Raw genomic sequence first — 22,605 nt, 5'->3', positions numbered from 1 at the left:
TAAATTCAGAACCCTGGACAGCGACCATCTGGCTCCGCTGGAGCGCCCGTATGCCTACTGTGGTTCCTAGGCACCGGCATTACGCAATTCTGTAATGCTAGACAACACCCACTATCTACTTTATTTGTTATTCATTGAACATTGGCTATTAATTTAATTTAAAAAAGGGGGGGGATGTAACGCAGTAGGAGATCTACAGACACGTTACACAGCGTGAGCTTTAGCCTATTATAGGAAAATAAAACCAGAACCTATTCGTTGGTTAAAGGTTTATTTCAATAAAATCTGAAATAGGGTTTGAGCTCCTGATTGACTGCTATCGTGACCTTCATAACATGTTCTGGGCCTCTACCAAAACCGGCTTACCCCCACCCCTACATTCTAGGTGGGTTGCCCATTGGCTGATGCGTGCTTCACGTTTATGACGTCAAGACAATCTTTTGCGTGGTTGGCTGTTTCGTTCTCGCGAGAAGTGCAGAAAAAGACGCAGTTCGGATTGATGACGTAGAGGTATATATCTTGGCAGTCGCGTGTCACCTGACTTCGACGAGAGGGGCGGGGATAGAGAGATGTGATGTAAATAAATAAATAAATAAGTCAGAGGAAGCAAATCAAGTAAAAAAAAAAAAAAACGCCACCATCCCCCGATCCCGTTTGAAATACTGCCGGTGGTTGGTTTGAATTGGTGGCTCCTGGAAGGACACGATCTGTGGGGGATAAACTAAAGTGTTGTAGATGGGGGATGCTGCAAACCAGGGACCCTATCCGTCTCTCCATCCAAGCTCACCACAACACGGGTCGCAGTGAGGAGGATTAGGAAGGTGGAGGATAATCGAGCATCACTGGAGGACCAGCGAACACTCTCCACATATGAACCGTCCGTTAGAATACAGTAAGCAAACAGAACAGCCTGCACGGAAACATAAGACAGTAGGATAGATTTTTTTGTGTATGCTGTGAAAAAATATTCCAAATCAGCCTTTTCTGTTTTTCCCAAACGGGGTTACCACGAAGGAAATTTAACATGCCTGATTTCCTACTACAACCAGCCAATGATTGTTCCAGAAGGACATGATCAATTCGTCACAAAACATTCCATTATTGCGATCGTATAGAGATACCCTCTTTCTAATGATACCTGGGACACTCTGGGTCAAGTCAACCTAATTAAAGCGACGGTTAACATTACACGCCGTTAAGATAGAAACTAGTTAATTCAGGTCTTATGTGTGTTTTTCTTTTTTAAGCTTATTATATAGTATTTAGTACATAGTATATAGTATACATATAGTAGTAGGCCTGCCTCTCTCAGTGGGTACGTGGAGGGAACCTGGGAGGACGTTCTTTGGGGGGGGGTGGGGGGGACCGTATTTGACGTTGCTTCTCGAGGTTCGTAACGCCGGGGAGAGAAGATGTCGGGCCAGACACTGACCGACCGCATTGCCGCGGCCCAGTACACGTTGACGGGCTCCGAGGTGTGCCGAGCTGTGTGCAAGGCTACCACACACGAACAGACTGCACCAAAAAAGAAGCACCTGGAATGTAAGTATGAATGCCCTTCCATCCTTTATCCGAACTCCTCCACCTTCTCCACCTCCTACTCCTCTGTTCCCTCTGACAGCCAGCCCCCCGTGGATACCATGCAAGTTACACACTCGCCACTGTGTGCTTTGGTGTGTGTGTGTGGGTGGGTGTGCGTGGGGGGGGGGGGGGGGGGGGGTATGTGTGTGTGTCTCTGCGTGCACGTGTGTAATACAATTAATGGACATTTTCGACATTGTTAGATTCAATCAACGAAACACAGACCTGATGTGAAACAGAGGAACAGGACACTAAATAATCATGAGATAGTTTTTGGCATTCCTTTCTTGTTCCCAGGTTGACTCACAGGATGCTTAATGAGTTGGTTCCTGCTTTAGACCGGCAGGTAATACAGAGCCAGGGCTGATGTAGGTGTAGCTGCCTCAAATGCTACTCCACATGCACATCCAACCAGTTGATGTGCAGGGAGCTGCCATCTGTCCAGAACGGATGGTATAGGATAAAGTTTTCTTTGAACGCTTCTAAAACTACACACAGATGGTTGGCAACCATATTGCAAGTCAAACACATACCTGATGTACAGTATGGGCAGTTGGAATCCATACCCTAATTGTTGTGTGTATGTGTGTCTGACATGTGGGCCTGGCGCAACATGTGTGTGTGTGTGTGTGTTTGACCGTAATGTATTTGTACATTGCTGAATGTGAATACTCTGAGCTCTTTTAAAGATCCTGCAATTCCTTATCATCCTTATCACATGACCTGTTGACCTGCATCATGTTCTCTTACCATCGCTTGGGGCAGGTGGTGTCCTGTCTTGCAGTGCCCCACTGAGAGTTTTCTGTTCAGTCTTTAGGCTGAATATAGATTTAGAGAGGCTGTCTGATAAGAAGAATACCAGTGATGAAATTCTGGAACAGGTCCTCTGGTGAGATGCTCAGCATATCTTACAGCTACCACTAGTGTTGAGGACATGTATATACAAGCCAACAGTCTGTCACGTTGAAATATCAATCCTCTCCTATAACCACAAGCACTCTGTATTACTGATCGTGATTACACCCGCCCATGGATTTCACAAGAGCCTCTGGCGTCTGTACTCTCTGTGTTAACACATTCAAATAGTTCACAGCCCAATCCATGCTATAATCCATGCTAAGCATGCTATAGTACTGCCACTGAACGGTTTACCATAACTTAACAATAGTTTAGACTTTAAGGAGGTTCACTGGACTGAGGAAGAGAATTTCTGACAGAGCCAGCCTCTTTATCACACCATCGGCAGTGATTGGATAACGTGACTGGTTGTGTTTTTGTTAAGAGGTTGTGTGAATTGCAAGGTGATATACTAACATAGTTACACCTGAAAATCCAGTTTTGAGAATAGGTATGTCCTCCGAATTGCAAACTGCAGTGGGCCTGGAACCTCTCCATTATTTTTCGATTTTTCAAGGGGTGCCACCAACAGGCACAGATCAAAATGCCTCTGGCAGCCATTGGATAGGCCTACAACCAATAACAGTAGAGAAACGGGTGACGCAGCACTGAGCGACGAAAACATTGTAAACAGAGAAGAGCTGCTGCTACATCGGCGGCAGCCATCTTTGTCGAAAATGCCTCTACGGCCCTCCGATGCAACATCATCGTATTTATCCCGCCTCATATTAGATAAACGGTTGTGATTGGTCGGCCTATCTCGTACCGAGTAGAAATATTCTTTGTATGACAGGGGAGAGCGAATGAGCTAGCAAGATTTGTCTGGCTAATTTCGCCTCAGTGCTATAGAGTGGATTTTGACTCAATATGAGGGATATAGGAGCATTGGCAAGAATTCAATCTTAAAGGTGTGTGTGTGTCTGTGTGTATGGTAGGGAGATGGGGTCATTTCCCACCTCTTTATCATGGTTTTAATCATTCGCAAGCCTACTAGCTGAGGATGTGTCAGCATTTATTTTGCATCTCAAAGTGCATGTTAAGCAGCTCCTCCCTTCTCCCACGGTGATTGGCAAGCTACAGCAGTCAGCCATTTTTACACAATCATTCTTGAGTCTGGTGTCAACGAGTTCACCTGCTAGACTGAAGACATTCCCATCAGTGGGGTTTCTGTTAAAAGGATTCAAAGTGGATTCAGTCGACGATGTGTTCTTAGTTCTGTACGGATTACTTAACTTTTTATGTTTGGACGTTCATTCTTTTTATTCATAACTTGTCTGTGTAACCTTCATGTTTGTATTTAGAGGTCAGAATTCAAGGGTGCCGTCTAGTTCAATATAGACCACATCGTAGAATCACCACCAATGAACTGCTCATTGTACCTTAGAGGTCACATAGGGTGTGCTTCATGGCAGCTAAGGAATAATGCCTTTAAAGTATACTTTATAAGGTAAAGAAATACCTAAATGAATTACACAGTGACTGTTAAGCCGCTTGTATCTATAGTTTGTTGGAAGGATACAGCTATTATTGAGGTTTACTTCTGAGTTACTACAGTAGTGGATTTATTTTCTGTTGCTGTATTGATCTTTGGGAAATTCACCCTGCCTTTCTCTTCCAAGAGAAAGTGCCCTGTGGAGGAGATGATGTCACTTTAGTTTCAAATGAGATTACATTATGGTCTGAGCTGGGTTGACAGTGACCCTCCATATAAATTGAAATTACAAAGTGCCGTCAATAAAGTCTAAGTAGTTCTTTGGTGTCTATCCAAACCCTACATTTTCATATTTCATTTTTTGATGCCAAAAGTTCTGGCCTGGATAGAGATCTGAGGACAGAGAGCCAACCAGAGATCCATCACACGGTACGGTACAGTAGCAGCACTTGCTGCCCTCTCCGTAAAGGGAGCCATCATTAAATGTGAAAGGTTAACATTCCCAAAGGTTGGGCCTGTTTTTTGCTTGTTTTTTGTATGGTTGATAACCCCTGTTGCTTTCCTCTTTTCCTGTTCTGGCAACCTTTCTCTTGCTAACACAACCTTCAGAGGGACCAACTCTTCATGGTCATCATCTTCATCATCACCATCATCCTCATCCTCTTCATCCTGTTCTTGTTCCTGTGCTTGTCTGTGACGAAAATTCTGATTCACAGACACCTATCATTGTGTGCATGTAGAAGAGTGAGTGGGAGTGTGTACAATACAGAGCCAAGGAAGGGAAGCTGGTTAGCATTAGCCATGGGTGCAATCTCATCCCGCCTACAGTGGATCACTGAAACAGGAATGCATTCATTAATGCAAAGCACCAAAGCATTGTCGCCAGCGATAATATGACCCGAAGCATCTGATCGTCAGCCTGAGCATTCACACCAGCCCTGAGCTAATTATTTACTGCTCACATTACGAGACTGTCAGTCGCCCGTGACAAGCCCTTCCATTCAGGACAATCGGTGTCTGTTTTTTCCACAATGACCCGGTGAAACATGAATCGGTGTGGGTTAATTTACCTCACCTTACTTTTGTTCTTCTTTGGGGCCCCACCAGCGACCAAGTTGAAACATACCTAGACATACTTCTACAATGTCAAACAACCATTACAGATAAAACCAAGGCCTCTCCTGTGATGAAGTCTAATTATGCAATTAGCCAAGTCAATGGACTTATAATGGACTAGTTTACTTGCCATTGTAATCTTACCTTGATTATTAACTGATTATGTCTATAATCATCATCATCACAACCGTCATCACTTCATCATCACCAGCATCATCACTTCGTCCTCCCCTAACATTATTTACAACGCTATATGTTCCTGCAAATTTGCCCATATTTCTGTGGCTATGATTGCATACCCTTATGACTTACTGTGGTACCTCTGAGCACATGGCCCCCTGGGCAGACAGTGGCGAAGGGCCTTGTCTGCACCCAGGCCAGGTATCAATAATGCAGGAAGGTCTAGGGTTTCCTGCTGTTTAATCAGTCGATTCAACTTCTGATCTCTGCCTCGCGACAGGGTTGCCTCCTTGCCAGGGAGCTCAATCACTGTGAGAAAAGTTCTCTCTATTTTGTGCTGCGGCAGTGCATCGCTGTGCTGTAAACATCTGAGCAACACTCTGAGTGTCAGCATAAACGCTCCTTGGCGAGACTTGTTTCCTTTTTGTCAAGGGCACTCACAAATCGAGAAATCAAATAGAAAAAGGAATACTATAGTAGAAGTAGAAGCAAACTTAAAATGTGGATAAAGACAGTTCCGCAACTGGATGGCATTCTGCTGGTTAAAAAAAGTAGGAGGGATCAGTCAGGAAACGAGAAAGAAAGAGTTGCGCGACATAAACAGAACATGAAGGCCCGTTGTATTCACACTGTGATGGCACAGTCTCACTGGATACTACAGTCTCTGAGGGCTGTGGGCACACAGAGGATGTCATCTCAGGCGCACACCATGCTTGGCCCAGGCGCCTCACGTGAGGCTCGTGCCTCCCTTGGCGGGGCATGAGAATCTTGCGACACCCTTGCAACACCCCTAGGAGCCAGCAAGGCAGGGGAGGCTCCCACCTCACTAGACCCGAGCATGGCACCGGAGGATGGCAACCCACCCTAGGCACCGTCACGGCATAGAAGGCTCACACAGCTCTAATGCACAGGTACAGAATGGGAAGCTCGCACCAACTTAGGGCATGGCTCGGTGTGTGAGGGCTAGCGGTAAATTGCTAGCACTCCGGGCTACAACATTTGGTGGGAGGAGATGAGAGGAAGAGAGGAACAAAGGATGTGACGGACTTCCCTGCTTCAACAGTAACCCTATTAGTAACAGCAGTAGTCATTAAAGCAGCATCGATAGCACTAGATGTTGTTGTAGCCATAGCACTAGATGTTGTTGTAGCCATAGCACTAGATGTAGTTTTAGCCATAGCACTAGATGTTGTTGTAGCCATAGCACTAGATGTAGTTGTAGCCATAGCACTAGATGTTGTTGCAGCCATAGCACTAGATGTAGTTGTAGCCATAGCACTAGATGTTGTTGTAGCCCTAGCACTAGATGTAGTTGTAGCCATTGCACTAGATGTTGTTGTAGCCGTAGCACTAGATGTTGTTGTAGCCGTAGCACTAGATGTTGTTGTAGCCGTAGCACTAGATGTTGTTGTAGCCGTAGCACTAGATGTTGTTGTAGCCATAGCACTAGATGTTGTTGTAGCCGTAGCACTAGATGTAGTTGTAGCCATAGCACTAGATGTTGTTGTAGCCATAGCACTAGATGTAGTTGTAGCCATAGCACTAGATGTTGTTGTAGCCGTAGCACTAGATGTTGTTGTAGCCGTAGCACTAGATGTTGTTGTAGCCATAGCACTAGATGTAGTTGTAGCCATAGCACTAGTCTTAGAAATAGGAGCAGCATTTGCAGCTGTGGTTGTAGCAGTAGCTGTAGCTTAAAGCTGTAGCAATAGCCCTACTAGATGTAGCCACATTAGTAGTGTAGTGTTTCCCCTACGAAAAATACTGATTGCAAAATAGTGCTCTGCTATAGAAGAATGAAAAAACACATGATGATGATGTAGGTGCCATAAGCTCATGAATGTCTTTAGACTGTATGTAGGACACGTAAAGAGAGAAATGAACACATACGTTACCCTAACAAAAAGAAGGAGCCTACATCTTTGACTGTGTTGGCTCGATGCAACAGTGTTATCAAACCCGGACAATGGGAAGTCTACACCTTGCGACAATTGTATTAACGCTAACATTAATGCCAAACAAATGCCTTCTATTTCTAGTTATGTTATATTGTTATATATGGGACCGCCTCACATATACAGTAGCTCTACTGGAATCAGTGATCACATTCAACCTCTACATCGGCTCAAATCACAATTGTGCACGCTCACATCAGCTACGTGCACGCCCACATCAGCAACGTGCACGGCCACATCAGCAACGTGCACGGCCACATCAGCAACGAAAGCCCACATCAGCACCTAATGCCCCCAACAGCAACGTGCATGTCCCAAACAGCAACGTGCACGCCCACAACAGCAACGACCACGACCACCATCAGCGCCGTGCACGCCCACATCAGCACCGTGCACGCCCGCATCAGCACTGTGCACGCCCAACATCAGCACCGCACACTCCCACACCAGAACCTTGTATGCCCCACATCAGCACTGCGATCACATACATCAGCACTGTGCATGCGCACATCAACAAAGTGCACATCACACACAGCTCATCCAGGTTGCTGGAAAATATTCATAGGGAAAAGACTGAGTGGCATTAGCTACAGTAGTAACATTAGCTAAAGGTGTAGCTTACACACTTAGCGTAGCTTGCGTCATAAACCCACTAGCAGCAGAAGATCATATGGACACGTGTCTTCCTGCCTCTCTGGTCTTTGCATTGTAGTGTTCCTCTCCTCTGATGTTGCACTGGCTCTCTGGATGGGTAATTATGAGTAATTTCCCCCCCCCGGCAGCATCTGTGTGCTGCTTAAGGGGGGAGAAGAGCTATATTTAAACATGGTGCTTTCACAGTTCATTCATCTGAGTTCCAACAATCCCCCCCCCCCTTCCCAATGGCATGGCTGCATGTCATTATGTGCTGCATGGCTGCATGTCATCATGTGCTGCATGGTTGCACAGCTGCATGGCTGCGTGACTGGATGGATGCATGGCTACATAGCTACATGGCTACATAGCTGGGGCTTGAGCTTTGCACACACGCACACCATAAGATGTATGCCATTCAATTATTATATTCTTTATGTGCAATCCAAATAAGCATTGACAGAAATACGTATACAATTAAAAGATGTGGATTAGTGTGTCACACAAAAAATGTTAAGATATACCTGGCTTCAAATTGATATAAGGTAATCAGCTAGGTAGTTATCTAGCATTTTTCTTATTGGTACTTTCATATCCTTAAAGAATCTATGTTCCATAATTGACACCGAACCTGCTCGACAGTGGAATGGCTCACTCTGCGTTTGGCTTTTGTTTCTGCTGCGTGAGGACTTTGGCTGCGGCCATTTAGCTTTTGTCTGCGAATCACCACCGGCATTGTAACCACATCATTCCTGTCTGCTTGTCCGGAATACAAAATGTACTTTACTTTTACGGAATCCTTGAGTTCCAATGACTACGTGTGATAGATGGTTGCCCAGGCAACCATCTTGGCACGTCCTCACTAGTACTCTGGTGTGTACGACAGTCTGTGAACAGATTCTGCTGTCTCCGTTCTTGTGCCTGTGGCTGTTGCTGCCCATGGGCGGAGTGTCATGTGGGGATGTGCACTTGCTCTGTGAATCGTCTCCTGTTTCTTGGTTTTGATATCGGTTACTCATTTGTAAATGTGCGATAACGGTGCACTATCTGCAATCGATGACCCTTCCCCCTTCCCCATGTTCAGTGTCTTGGTCTTGGTCTTACTCCACATACTGCTATATACAAGGTATATAATGACAGGGTATATAATGACAGCCTCTATGTAAGGTGCTATATAAATAAGGCATTACTTACTCATAAGTCTTTTTGGGTAAAAGGATCTTCGTAATGACCAAATTTGATTATGTGGTTGTGTAGTAATGTAAGTTACAGCTTATTTTGTTGTGGATGAGCATTGGTTATGGGTTTGGTTCGGATGTGTGACCCTGTTACTTTACTCAAGTCGGCCGTTTTGGGTTCTTCCCACTGATGCATTCTGAAATGGTTGGTCACAAAGTGCTTTTCTACGTTTATCCGCTCTGGAAGGGATCAGTCTGTCACTGGGTCTCTCGGTGTTGCACCTGGCTAGCGGTCTGTTCATGCGTTGGCGTATAGGCCTGCATCTCATTTCCTTCTCCGAACCAAGAGACGCTGGCTCTGGTCAGCAGAGAGAGAGGAGGTTGTGACAGCATGATGATGTCAGCATGACTTTTCATATGCTTTTCTGTGGGAGTTTCATATGTTGTTTTCTGTGCGTCATGACTTACAGAAAAACAAACATCGTGATAAATGTATTGTACTCAATTTCTCTCTCTCTGTACCTAAGGGAATAGGTGTACAAACATTTGGGCATTTTATCCTTGTCTATTTTGCAGTCCCAGTCATTGCTATTTTAGTCTGGTCTTCAGCCAGAATCCCTGTAATGAAGAATGCTGGTTCTATTGAAGCCTATACACAGTGTGATAGTATGTATTTCTGATTGCTTGATTGCATACAGTGAGAGTACAGGAAATAACACTGCCAGGGTTAGGGGTTTGATTCCCATTTTCCATGCTAACGCCACCCATGCTAAGACTATGTAAACATAGATCTCACCGAGTGGGGATAGCATTTATTAAAACGGTGACAGTTTGAGTGTGGTAGGCTACATCTATTTATAACTCCTCTATGCTGCAGTTAAACACACGTGCACACACGGGGCTGTGACACACACATCATGCTAGGACATGGCCCTTCTCCTTCCCGCTTTGCTGCACAATGATGCCTCAGGTTCTCTAGCTCGCTCTCTCTGCCTCTCTCTCTGCCTCTTTTTCTGCGTCTCTCTCCCTCTCTCTTTGCCTTGCTCTCTCTTGCTCTCTCTCACTCTCTCTCTCTCTTTGCTTGCTCTCTCACTCTCGCTCTCTCTCTCTCCTCTGTAGAACGACAGATCATGTTAGAGATTGCCGTTCTCCCTGGGATGCATGACCTTGTGTCGGCGGGCCTTAAATGTGTGTGGGCGGCACTACAAATACTGTAAAGGGCACTCAAGGAGGAACACGACATTATATCGTTTTATAAATATCAGAATTTCAACCTCAATCCAAATCAAATATAGTATATTCTCAACTGACAGCTTTTTTTTCAGAACAGCAAATGTTGCTTGCCGTTTAGTTTGTGATAGGTGTGTGTTAAATGAGGTCGTTGTTGTTATTGTTGTGGCTTTTGCTGCTGCTGAGTGTCTGAAGGGCCATCCCTCCGGTTTCGTTGCCTGAACTTTGGCGATTGCTAATCTCTCGCTGTTCAACCCACGGCTATTGCTGTCACTTAATGTCAATCATAAGACGGCAACAACCGGGCTTGACCAAGACTGAACTATAATGCATTATACCACATCATTGGTTAATACTTAATCCTGATTGTTTCAAAAAATGTAAATTGTGCAAGCTGAAGTCAATACACAAATTACATTATAGAGGAAAGTTACTAATATTTTATAGATTATATTTAATTCTAAGTAACTGTCGTGTAAGCAGAATAAACCACAACCGGTTATTGGTACATAGAATTCTTTAGTGTTATCCTGCTTTGCCTCAGTATAAGCACAATAAACCACGACCCGTTATTGGGACATAATGTAATTTAGCGGTACTTTAAATCTTGCGTCACATGGTTCAGCTTGAGATTCTTTCCAAACATAATCTGAAGACCAAGCTGGTGGAGGAATTCATTTTCCATTAAAATGAGATTGTTATTATTTAGGTTAAATGATGGTTGTTTGTTTGTTGTCATAAGGTTAGTTTGCTGCCTGCATGTCTGTCAGTCTGTGTGTCTCCGGAATTATCCTTAATATTGTGTGTGTGTGTGTGTGTGTGTGTGTGTGTGTGTGTGTGTGTGTGCGTGTGTGTGTGTGTGTGTGTGTCTGTCTGTGTCTGTGTGTTTGTGTGTGTGTGTGTGTGTATACAGATCATAGTTTGTGCTTCTGGGTTCTCGTTCCTAGAAATCGTATAGCAATGGTAGATGTCGAGTAGATGAAGTGGGAGGTGGTAGATGGATGGATGAATGGTTGCTCAGATTGACTGAAAGATGGATGGATGGAAGGATGGAAGGAGAGTGCACTGTGGAGTGCATGGTTGCTTGTCCTTGTTTTTCTTCCTTGTCCACATCTCTATCATCATCATCATTATCTTCGTTGTCATAACATTTACAGGTTTCTTTTACGTTTTTTCTTTTTAGAAAATATATATAGAATACATAAATGAATGATATGAATGATTACAATATATGTTATTTATGCAAAATGTTGTACTAAGTCAGTAAGTAAGTAGGGCTTTGTTTATATAGCACTTTTTATGCACACAGTTACAAAGGGTTCTACATACACACCCATAAAAATAAACATTATTAAAAGAAGTAAGTACAAATAAATAACAACATCAGAGACCAAACTAAAACTTAAACTAAACCATATTCAAAAGACAAGACTGAGATGCAGACCTAAAGAAGACTTGCCTTTAAAGATGTACTTCTAGAAGCTGCTTAAAACAATCCAAAGATTCAGCTAATCTGATGGATGGGGGAAGATGGCTTCCGGAGAGTTGAGGCTAAAATTGAAGAAGTCACCTTTAGTTTTGCGATTGGAGCGAGGGATGGATCCAATGTGTATAATTAACACAATTACATAAGGCTAATGTCATTGTGTTAAACGTTTATCTCCTGTGCCAACTCGTTGAGGACGGGATCCATCCAAGCGTGTCCCCTTTGGCCGCAGCAGTTACGACTGAGAGGACCTAAATGTCTCAACCAAAGTGACGGATGGGTATGGACACGTACGTGTATTTGTAATGACGGACGCTATTACACCCGTTGAGGAAAAATCAATAGCAATCTCCTCTGTCTGGGCAGTGTATGGAACAGATAGGGGCGTGGCACGGCTAGCAGGACAGGGAGACTTGACCACCGGCACTCCTCTTTGCCCTACTACTCAGCCGAACCCCAGGCCCTCATGAAACAACTAGAGTCAGGGACCGGAGTTCTAAACCCACGTCTATTTGCTTTGGGTTTCCTTCTTGTCATCCTCCCCCTCGCTCTGTCCTTCGTGACTCCACAGTGGAGTGCTGGGCTGCTGGCGTCGCTGGAGCTTGATATTGTGATGCGGCGACAGGGTCACGGGGTTTTGTTACATGCCGGGAATCTCTTCTTGTTTTGATCCCTTGTCCATGGGGAGATTATTCAGAGATACTCTGTAGGCACTTGAACACGGATCTAGCCTGTAGATGCAGGTGTTTTATCTATTCAATGCTGGCTGTCAGGAAGGAAACATGGCTTGTTATCTCTTTAACCGCATCTCTCTTATCTCTTCCTTCAGCTTGCCCTGTGTGTCTCTCTTAAAAGGACAGGGCAGCTTCCCTTCTGACGCAGCATGTTGCCCTAACACCTCTCCATCTCTCTCATTTTCTCCCTGTCCCTCTTATAAATTCCATCCTTGTTAATATGCCTTGTATCTCTCCCTCCCTGCATCTCCCTCCCTCTCTTTATTTATCTGCAATGGAATATTCCATTCCTCGTCCATTCGTGACAGGGGATTATAGCGAAAAGACTCAATTATGATATTAAGAATTGTACAAACTCATTTGTCGTCCTGCTTAAAATGAAGAACACTATTTATTTTATAGATATCTATATGTTATTTTGAATATATCCATGCTATTTGCAAATGTATAGATGTTTAGAAATGTGCACAGGTCATTAGTGAAAGTACATTATAGAGCTGTTGGTCACCGCGTACCACCAGTGTTGTAACCTAGGACCACCATGTTGGACCCTAGGAACACCAGTGTTGTACCCTAGGACCACCATGTTGGACCCTAGGACCACCAGTGTTGGACCCTGGGACCACTAGTGTTGTACCCTAGGACCACCATGTTGGACCCTAGGACCACCAGTGTTGGACCCTGGGACCACTAGTTTTGTACCCTAGGACCACCATGTTGTACCCTAGGACCACCATGTTGGACCCTAGGACCACCATGTTGTACCCTAGGACCACCATGTTGTACCCTAGGACCACCATGTTGGACCCTGGGACCACTAGTGTTGTACCCTACGACCACCATGTTGTACCCTAGGACCACCATGTTGTACCCTAGGACCACCATGTTGTACCCTAGGACCACCAGTGTTGGACCCTGGGACCACCAGTGTTGTAACTTTGGACCACCATGTTGTACCCTGGGACCACCAGTGTTGTACCCTAGGACCACCAGTGTTGTACCCTAGGACCACCATGTTGTACCCTTGGACCACCAGTGTTGTACCCTGGGGGGACCCACATGAAAGCATCATTGAGCTGGCTGTCTGATCTGTCCCTGGTAAAGGTAGCCATATGGTGAACTGGCAGTACAAGCCAGAGATAACTGATAGCTTAACTACCAAGTAGTTAATATGTGGAACTAAGGACCGTCAACAACCCATCCTGGCCATGTAAAGGCAGGATGGTAGAGACATCAATATTTTCCCAGGACTACTCAAGCATGAATGGAATATGAACCAATATTTTTTTTGGAATGTATTTGGAATTTTTGTTTGAATGATTTTACAAAGTTCAGTACAACATCTGAAAATCAAAGTTTGTAGTACAACCTCAAATCCCAAAGGTATAAAAATCAAAGAAATCCCAATAAAGGCATACGTATACACCCAATGAACACAGCAATGAGTCACACATTGTACATCTTAACATTATCCTGTGTTCTCCTTCTCTCCTTCCTCCTCCTCCTCCTTCTCCTCCTCCTCCTCCTGCTCCTCAGGTCTGATCCAGGCCACCCAGGAGAACACAGTCATTGTCCCCACAATGGCGGACACGCTGTTGGAGAGGGTGGGCAATGCCAGCTGGGTGGTGGTCTTCAAAGCTCTGATCACCACCCACCACCTCATGGTGCACGGCAACGAGGTGAGCTGGGATTGTGTGTGGATGGTGCATATATACCGGTATGCATACTGCGTGATATGGTACAAACATTATGACACCAACAGGAACCTAAATACCTTCTATTTTATTGGAAGAATGTGTGTAGGAGGAGAGTGTTTAATTATTCCAAAGATTCGTACAAACATAAAGATTTAAAGTATTTTCAATTTTCTGCATGCGTCCTTCTTTACCTCTACCTTTTGTACTGACCATTGACATAAGGGATGACAATACAATAGCACTTGACTAGACTAACAATACCACACACACACACACACACACACACACACACACACACACACACACACACACACACACACACACTCACTCACGCATACCCCAACACAAACACACACACACACTGGGAGGAACCAGCAGAATTATCTTCAAAGAATATAATACACTTTAACTCCAGCCTCTCCAGTACTGCTCTGAGCACCACTGCACTCCTGACCCACTTATTGCCTTGATGACAGCTGTACCATGGCCGCCTCGGCTGTCCAGCCAAACCCTCTCCTCTACTCTCACATAACTGAAACCCGCCCACACACACACACACACACACACACACACACACACACAAGAAGAGGAGGACTAGAGCAGATTATAGACTAGAGAATGGGATGGTTCAAAGAAATCCAGAGAGAACCGGATCATGTGGAGGAGAGGGATAAGAATGTTCAGAAACAAACAACCATGCAAACAGGCGATGCACAGTGGGGATATTTGAGAGAAAAGGAAACAACAATGTAAGGAGCACTTTGGCTGAGCACCCAAAGTGTCTTCGGGAGAGCTTTAGAAATCCAATGTATTAGTATGATTATTATTATGGGGGGTCGACCTCTGAATCAGAATAAGGGAGGATGAACAGAGGTGACACTGTGTAAGCTAGAGAGAGAGCGTAGGAGGGAGCTAGAATACATTTCTTACAGATGCTGCTACGGGCAACAGAGATTAACCCATAATGAGCTTGATTAAACTAGCTATGCCTCGCTCTATTGGTTTGCCATCGCCAAATGCAATCCTCTCTCTTTCACTTGGATAAGACTATATGAATTTGTGTGCAAGTGTGTGTTTCGCCCACTTTCTCCACTGTCATGACAGGGACCCATTGCTGTGCTGTGAAAGGTAAATAGTAGAGCAAGGGGCTCCAGATGGAGGGGGATTGTTCCCCTCTCACCCTGTGTCACTGCTGTAATGAAACCCTTCTATCAGTGACCAGAGGTAATTGAAGCGCCAGGACGTACTGTTCCACTAGCCTTCCAATGCGACAGGAGTGGGTGTGCTTGCTGTTGACAGCGGTGTTGTGGCTGTATGTGTGTAGCTCCGCGGTAAGCCTGCCTAGAGGGTTAGGCTTGGCGTGGATTTACACTCCATGCATGAAAGCCATGTGTCGCTTTGTGTATGTATTGTTGGGTGTTATTAGAGTCCTGCTCTGTAGGGTGGTCCAGGTATTATTATATAGTGAGTGTAGGTACCTATACTGGCCCAGGGACTCTGCTCTACTGTTGGAGTTCAACGTTTAGGTTGAAACCGTACAGCAATGTTAATTCCGTGCCATTTTAGTTCAATCTTGCATTTGTTCATCCTTTTTTTCGATCCCGATCAATGACTTAGAAAGTGTTCATTATGAGCAGTCCATGTGCCTATTCTACCCCTGTAGCAGAGTGAACGAACCTTGTGTATCTGTGATCTCCAACAGAGGTTCCTCCAGTTCCTGGCCTCCAGAAACACCCTCTTCAACCTCAGCAACTTCCTGGATAAAACTGGTTCCCATGGTGAGTAGAGATGCACATATCTGACTGGAGCCTACCGTCCATTCAGCAAGCCTTCATTTTATTTTGACGCGTGTACAGTTGAATCTAATATGCATGCTAATGCTCCCACTCAAACCCTTAACCCTTTTGAGTTCTCTCCATGTATAATTTAATTTGATAAAATCTAATTGGACTACGCTACTTTGTTCCACGGCGCTAGACTCGCATGTCTCTAGCACTTTTCTACACTTTTCCCCTCTTAAATGTACTGCAGATCCGATTTTAGAGAATTTAAAAGATTTTGAAACTAGACAACCTAAAATAAATCCCCTCCCCTTATGCTCCAAGCCGTGCCACGTTTCTCCACCGTTAAGAAGAGTTGCATTTCACATACCTTTGATTGACCGGCAAGAGGGATTCACCGCCCCAATTACAGAAGAAATTCCGTGATTGGTCAGAAATAAGGCGGGAGAGGTGTAAATGCAGACAAAGACGCATTCAACTCTAAAGAGATTTTGTCCACTCACATGGCATTTTCACTCATTAGTTTTTAGCTGACAGATGGCTGTGCCAATGACACTCCAATAAATGCTCTTCAATGTCACCTACAGCACCCTTAAGCATTGCCACTTCTGCTCTGTGTCACACCATCCATTCAACAGTTTTTTGTTTTGTTTTTAACTTTATTTATCTCTTCATCCGATGACTCATCTGATTTCTAGACACCAGGCTCTCCCTGCGGCGATGTCAAACGATAATCAGTCGCTCCGTTGTAAATTTATTCATGTTTGTTCGTTGTGGCAGTGCTGCCTTGTTCTCACTTTTGTACCCCCCCCCCCCCCCCCCCCCACCCCTTCCCAGGCTACGACATGTCCACGTTTATCAGGCGCTACAGCCGCTATCTCAACGAGAAGGCCTTCGCCTACAGACAGATGTCATTCGACTTCGGCCGAGTGAAGAAGGGGTGTGTGTTTTATTTCATATCCAGAATTCTCCCTGTGTTATCCTGTTGTATGGGCTTAGAGAGAGAGAGAGAGAGAGAGAGAGAGAGAGAGAGAGAGAGAGAGAGAGAGAGAGAGAGAGAGAGAGAGAGAGAGAGAGAGAGAGAGAGAGAGAGAGAGAGAGAGAGAGAGAGAGAGAGAGAGAGAGAGAGAGAGAGAGAGATAATCCCGTGAGAAGGTTGATTTTCTGTCTCTCGGCAACACACTGTCTAGTCCATCTGAACGCGTTTTCTGCCTTCCACAGCTCCATGCATACTGAGCAGGCTGTTAGTTGTACTTAAAGCCCAGCACACTCCGTACCTCTGGCACACACAAGGTCAACCTCTACAGAAGTGCAGAACTGAGGTGGATAGAGTTGAGCCATGGTGCTGTGGGCTTGGATAACCCCAGCCCCATCAGTGGTTCGCTGGCATACAGCTAGCGTAGAACAGACTCCATTAACCGGGAAATCGACTATCTGACTGAATGGGCTTCATTTCTCTAGAGACTTGGAAATCGTTACTGGGAATTTAAGCCTGTGTATCTCAAATGGGAGGACCCTACATTGAAGCCCCTAGGGTTGCTTTTATGTACTGCTGTGTGGGGTTTGTCTTTGGAAAATGCTGGTTCAAGCAATAATGTCATTAACCCCCGTCCCGTGCCTTACGCCGTCACATACTTCTCCCTCCCACTTCCTTCCCCCTCTGCATCTCCTTCCACGGTTCCAGTGCGGACGGAGCCATGAGGACCATGTCCGTGGAGAAGCTGTTGAAAGGGATGCCCACCCTGCAGAGCCAGATAGACGCGCTGATGGAGTTTGACGTGAGTGACAGTAACTATTACGTTGGACGTTGTTTCATTTTCATGTGAAACAATCGAATGGCCCATTCAATAAATGCAGCATTTCATGACATGTTTCCAATAACATTGGAAAAAAAAAAATTGCGTACAATACTGCAAACCATACTTTGTTTTTGCTTGTTAAAGGTTTACAAATGCAACTACACTCCTATGATATCAAATCTCTTGATATCAATGTACCATCTGTAAAACAAAAATCAATTGTGTATATTTATGTCACGCTTCCCCTCACCCTTCACATATCTAGGTCCAGCCAAAAGATATGAACAACGCGGTGATCAACTGCTGCTTTCTGATGCTCTTCAAAGATCTGATCAAGCTGTACGCCTGCTACAACGATGGCATCATCAACCTCCTAGGTGCCCCAGTCACTCTTCTCCCAACAGATTTAAAGAAAAAGTCACTTGGGTTGCAGTTGTAAACACAAAAAATTGTCTGTTTTGCCTTCCAGAGAAATTCTTCCAGATGAAGAGAAGTCAGTGCAAAGACGGTCTTGAGATCTACAAGAGGTTCCTCACGCGAATGACCCGTGTCTCGGAGTTCTTCAAAGTCGCACAGGTAGGAGCGCAGATTAGTCTCACAAATCAGACATGGTGAACTGGGATTCTCACTTTCTTTTGCTTCATATTTGTTCTTGACCAATCATGTTGCTGGAGGCGGGGATTTGTAACCTCTGTGAAGGTTTTTAATGAACACCATGAAGACTGTAACATAGTAGGACTGCTGGATGATAAGTTCTGCTGTAACATAGAAGGATGGCTGGATCCTTGAACAAATTCAGATGGACATTCCAATCATATAACTGCATACAAGCAAAAGTATTGACGAAAACCTTTCTAAAATGCCCCTATCTCTTCTTTTACAGCAAATGGGAATTGACAAGAACGACATACCGGAGCTTACTCAGGTACACCCTGCTGTTGACCAGAAAGGCCCCTTTTTGGTTTTCCTTCCTGTTTATATAGTGCACAGTTCTTCCTTCTAGCACGACAATGGTATGGTGTTTATTTCTATCACCTGCTGCATGATTGGATCTTGTCTTAAAACTAAATCCTGTTAAAAACCCTTTTCAGCGGTGCTTACTAATAGGCCCCGCCTCAGCGAAACAAAAGCGATAACCAGGCATGAATCAAATCATCACAGCACGGTGGGAGGTAGGGGGAGAGGGGGGTCCCCAATGGATCCCCACTTCCTCCTGCAGCCCATGAGTTGTGCCGTCTGTCCCTGGGAGATGACACATCTTCTGCCAACTTCTCCTTCTTATTTGCAGAGATGCAGATTGATCATACAGGCTGAGCGTGTGAGTAGCGTCTAGCGCACAGTGTGTGCTAGCCTTGCGCGGGAGGGAGCTGCCAGCAAAGCTAATGCGGGAGACATGAGCATTTGAGGACTTGAGTGTTGAGCGCAACTGAATTGGGAGTGCGCTATGCGGTTGATGGGTTTGTGAATGCTTAAAGCGCGCAGAAAGCAAACGGGCGAAACGCGGACGGGGAGTGAAACGGATGAATGAAGCGGCTGAGAGGGAAGCAAACAGAGAATCCCAAACAGGATATTAGCTGTTGAGCTGCCACGTGAGCTTTCTATGGGTCTGAGCTAAACGCCGTTTTATTAGCTTGACGAAAGTGTCTTGTCACCACCGAGGGATATCATATTCTGCGCACGTAGAGAATGAGAAAGAGTTCTCATGACCATTGTCAAAAGTGACCAGTCACTGTTATCAACCAGTGACTTTATTGGAAAAAGTCCTAATAATAAAAAAAAGACCTAGTAATTTTTCTTTTAATGTTTTGTATTTATGTTTTTTTTATGCTATACAGTAGGCTGTATAACAATGGAGTGTTTAATGGTGACCACATGAATTTCCTACTTGGATAATAAAGTTTATCTTGGCCTTCACCGTGACCAATTATTTGGTGCATTCAAGTACAAATTTGAAAGTGAAAAATGGGAGACGTTTAACACTTCTCATATTGTTATCAATACAGTATTCCCCAGCATTCAATATACTAATGACCAATGTAGCATGTATTCACACATATATATACATATTTGAAAATAATGTTTATCAAACAGTGACTGTGTCCGACCCCGATCTGCTTGCTGTGATCCACTGCTCCACTTGTCATGTTGTGGAAACCCTACAGCTAAGATTGGCTTGTGAAACCAAAAGCCCAGCAGTATCCATGACTTGCATTTAGAGCATGCTCTGGTCCTGAGCTGACTTAATTCCAGAGAATGAGGTTGAACTATGAGCGTTTAATATGTCCATCTGACCTTTTTCTACGTGTTAATTTCATATTTGAGATTATTTTTGACATTTTGATAAACGTTAAATGAATCCAGTTAGGGTTATAAAGATGCACGACTGGCCTAAAACCTAGTGAAATGTAAATTGTGCATCAGATGTAACTGAAGCCTGGGCTGGAGAAGATGGATAATGGATGAGGCCCCAGTGTGTTTGTACAGTGAAGGAGAATGGGGAGGCTTACTGTTCTGCGGGGGCTGACTGCATGCAACTGAGCTCGGGTCTCTAGGTGGACCTTTTGGCAAGTTTTGGAAATGCAATCAACATTTTACTATTTTCTCTGAAAGATCCCGGAAGGATGCTTACATAAGGCTTTGGGGATGTTAAAATTGAAAAATGAACGTCATCTGAAGACATGATTTCAATGGAGAGAAAGTTTTGAAAGTCACAGAATTCTGTGCTATAATTGAATCAGCTTTAGGGCTCCGCTTATTAACATAACAGAGTTGGAGGGATAGATTGATATGATTCAAAGGATAAAGTTTGCTCAGAGGAACACACATTGAAACTATGACAGCATAAACCAGTCGATTATTTTCACCTGGAGCAGACCAATTCTGGTCTGATCTCTGTGTGCTTATGAAAGGACCAGAGGGACACATCGTATAATACTTCTGGGTAGGTTTAACAAATGCTCTCTATTCCAGTACAGGCTCCCTGGAGCCTAGTTACCATGGAAGAAACCACATCAGGATCAGCATGTGAAATAAGTGATGCATTACACCCAGTTCAGGTCCACTTGTCAGAGCTTGGGTCTTGTACCTTCTCAACGGATAGATCAAATAAAACACGGCTCATTATCTACAAGGCAAAGTATGGCAGTCCGTCTCTGGATGGTTTGAGTGGGTGTGTTAGGCGTGTGGGTGCTTGATGTTCATTGACGCTACTGCCAACCCACAAGAGTTGTTTGTATTTCTGTGTTCACAATATATAGTCGGGCAACGGAGCAAGGAAATAAGTGGCGGTGGAGGATTTAGGGCGGCGTAGTCTAGAAGCCGTTTGTCGGTGCGATCCATTTAACGTCAACACTTTAAAACCCCATTATCTGGTGGCCGACTGGCAGCAGACCTGCTGTTCTTTCTGTGTTGTTTTTACTGCTGCATGTTTTACGGCGATAACCTGCCTTTAGCAACTCAGCTGGGGCATGCTGTCACATGTGCATTGTGGATTTCCCATATTTTATTTTGTCCCTTAACTAGGTGTAAGTGTAAATGTGATTAGCCGTTACAAGCTGTTAATCTGCCTCTTCTGACATCACAAGTGGCCGTGTCCACCTAGATGTGTGCTGGATAGATCAGTCTACCAGCCTACCTAGTGGGCTGTAGCAAGCGTTGCTCAACTACCGTAATACAGCTAGATGAACACGGCCACTTTTTTCTATAAGTGGGCGGCAGATTTTCAATACGGCTTGGAACGGCTAATCACACACACACACACCTGCTGGTATAATATGTCACCTTTAATATTGTCGCCCCCACCGTGGTCCTCCTGACGGCAGAGAGGTCAGGTGGTGCTCCGTCCCTACACCCCACATACCCTGCCCACTCTCAGGACCTTGGAACCTACCAGTAGCTGCTGGTTACTACTCCCCTTTTTTTACTTTTCATCATCTCAATGGACATATCGCCATCTGATCCCAGCTATCCAACAGTGCCTTTGTTTATAGGTAACTGTGTCAGGTGCAGCTCCATGTCAATGTTAAACTCTCTCATGGGCCTCACTGTGTTCTCTATGTGTTCTCCATGTATGTGTTGCATATTTAAGTGCTCTCTCCGCTGTATGTGTGCTTCTACAGGCCCCACAGAGTCTTCTAGAGTCCTTGGAGACTCATCTCAACACTCTGGAGGGCAAGAAGCCGTGAGTACAGTCAAATCACTTAATTTGAGATTGTGTACGCATGTACGCAGCATGTGTGTCTGCTGAAATGTAAATTTGCAGTATTGTTAATATGATCTATCCTTTATTTTTTTCTACCTTCAGAGAGGACAAGTAAGTTTGTGAATGACGAAACCTATTGATGATCCTGTTAACATTGTACTTTCATGTTAACATTTTCACTATTCCATGGAAGCAATTTGTCTTCATATTGCTGTTTAATGTTGACTGTTGTCAAGACAACAGATCAAGACTAAACAGAACGAGAGGTACTCTTTAGTTTCTATGTTCTTTTGAGTTTGATATTTTGTTGTGCTTTTAAAAGATACGTGCATCATTTATTAACTCTGCAATATGTCTTAACATATTACGATGCATTCCCTACATGTACTAACAGCTCTTCATCGTTGCCATTGACTTCATGACCATAACCGTAACTTCCTACAAAGTCTCCGGGAGCATGTTCCGTCAGATCATGAAACTGTACAGAAAGTAGAGCTTTATATTTTAAATCGGTGGTACTGTCGTCTGTCAAAGTGATTTGGCCACTTAAAAGTCTGTAGGTAAGATTTGAGAGTTGCAGAGAAATAGTGTGGAGGCGAGCGTCAGAGGGCAAGATTGTAAAAATGAACAACCCAGAAATCACACCCTTCATCTCTCTCCACATTTGAGATGATAACGCAGAGTGATTACTGTGAACGCCGATGT

At 44.4% G+C, this 22,605-nt stretch overlaps 1 protein-coding gene across 1 annotated transcript; it reads left to right on the top strand.

The window, feature by feature from the left end:
* Nucleotides 1-1,412: 1,412 nt before the first annotated feature.
* Nucleotides 1,413-21,883, top strand: LOC307072286 (clathrin coat assembly protein AP180-like; the record flags this gene model as incomplete). The annotated part of the gene is made up of 9 exons (XM_079731525.1): nt 1,413-1,542; nt 13,959-14,101; nt 15,822-15,897; nt 16,738-16,840; nt 17,585-17,678; nt 17,965-18,076; nt 18,169-18,275; nt 18,583-18,624; nt 21,818-21,883. The coding sequence occupies 9 exons, from the start codon at nt 1,413-1,415 to the stop codon at nt 21,881-21,883; spliced, it is 873 nt and encodes a 290-aa protein (XP_079587651.1).
* Nucleotides 21,884-22,605: the final 722 nt, after the last annotated feature.

Source organism: Pollachius pollachius (assembly GCF_949987615.1).
Source record: "Pollachius pollachius genome assembly, chromosome: 1".
Classification (NCBI taxonomy): domain Eukaryota; kingdom Metazoa; phylum Chordata; class Actinopteri; order Gadiformes; family Gadidae; genus Pollachius; species Pollachius pollachius.
Note: the sequence above shows the minus strand (reverse complement) of the source record. Positions and strands in the feature narration are given on the sequence as shown.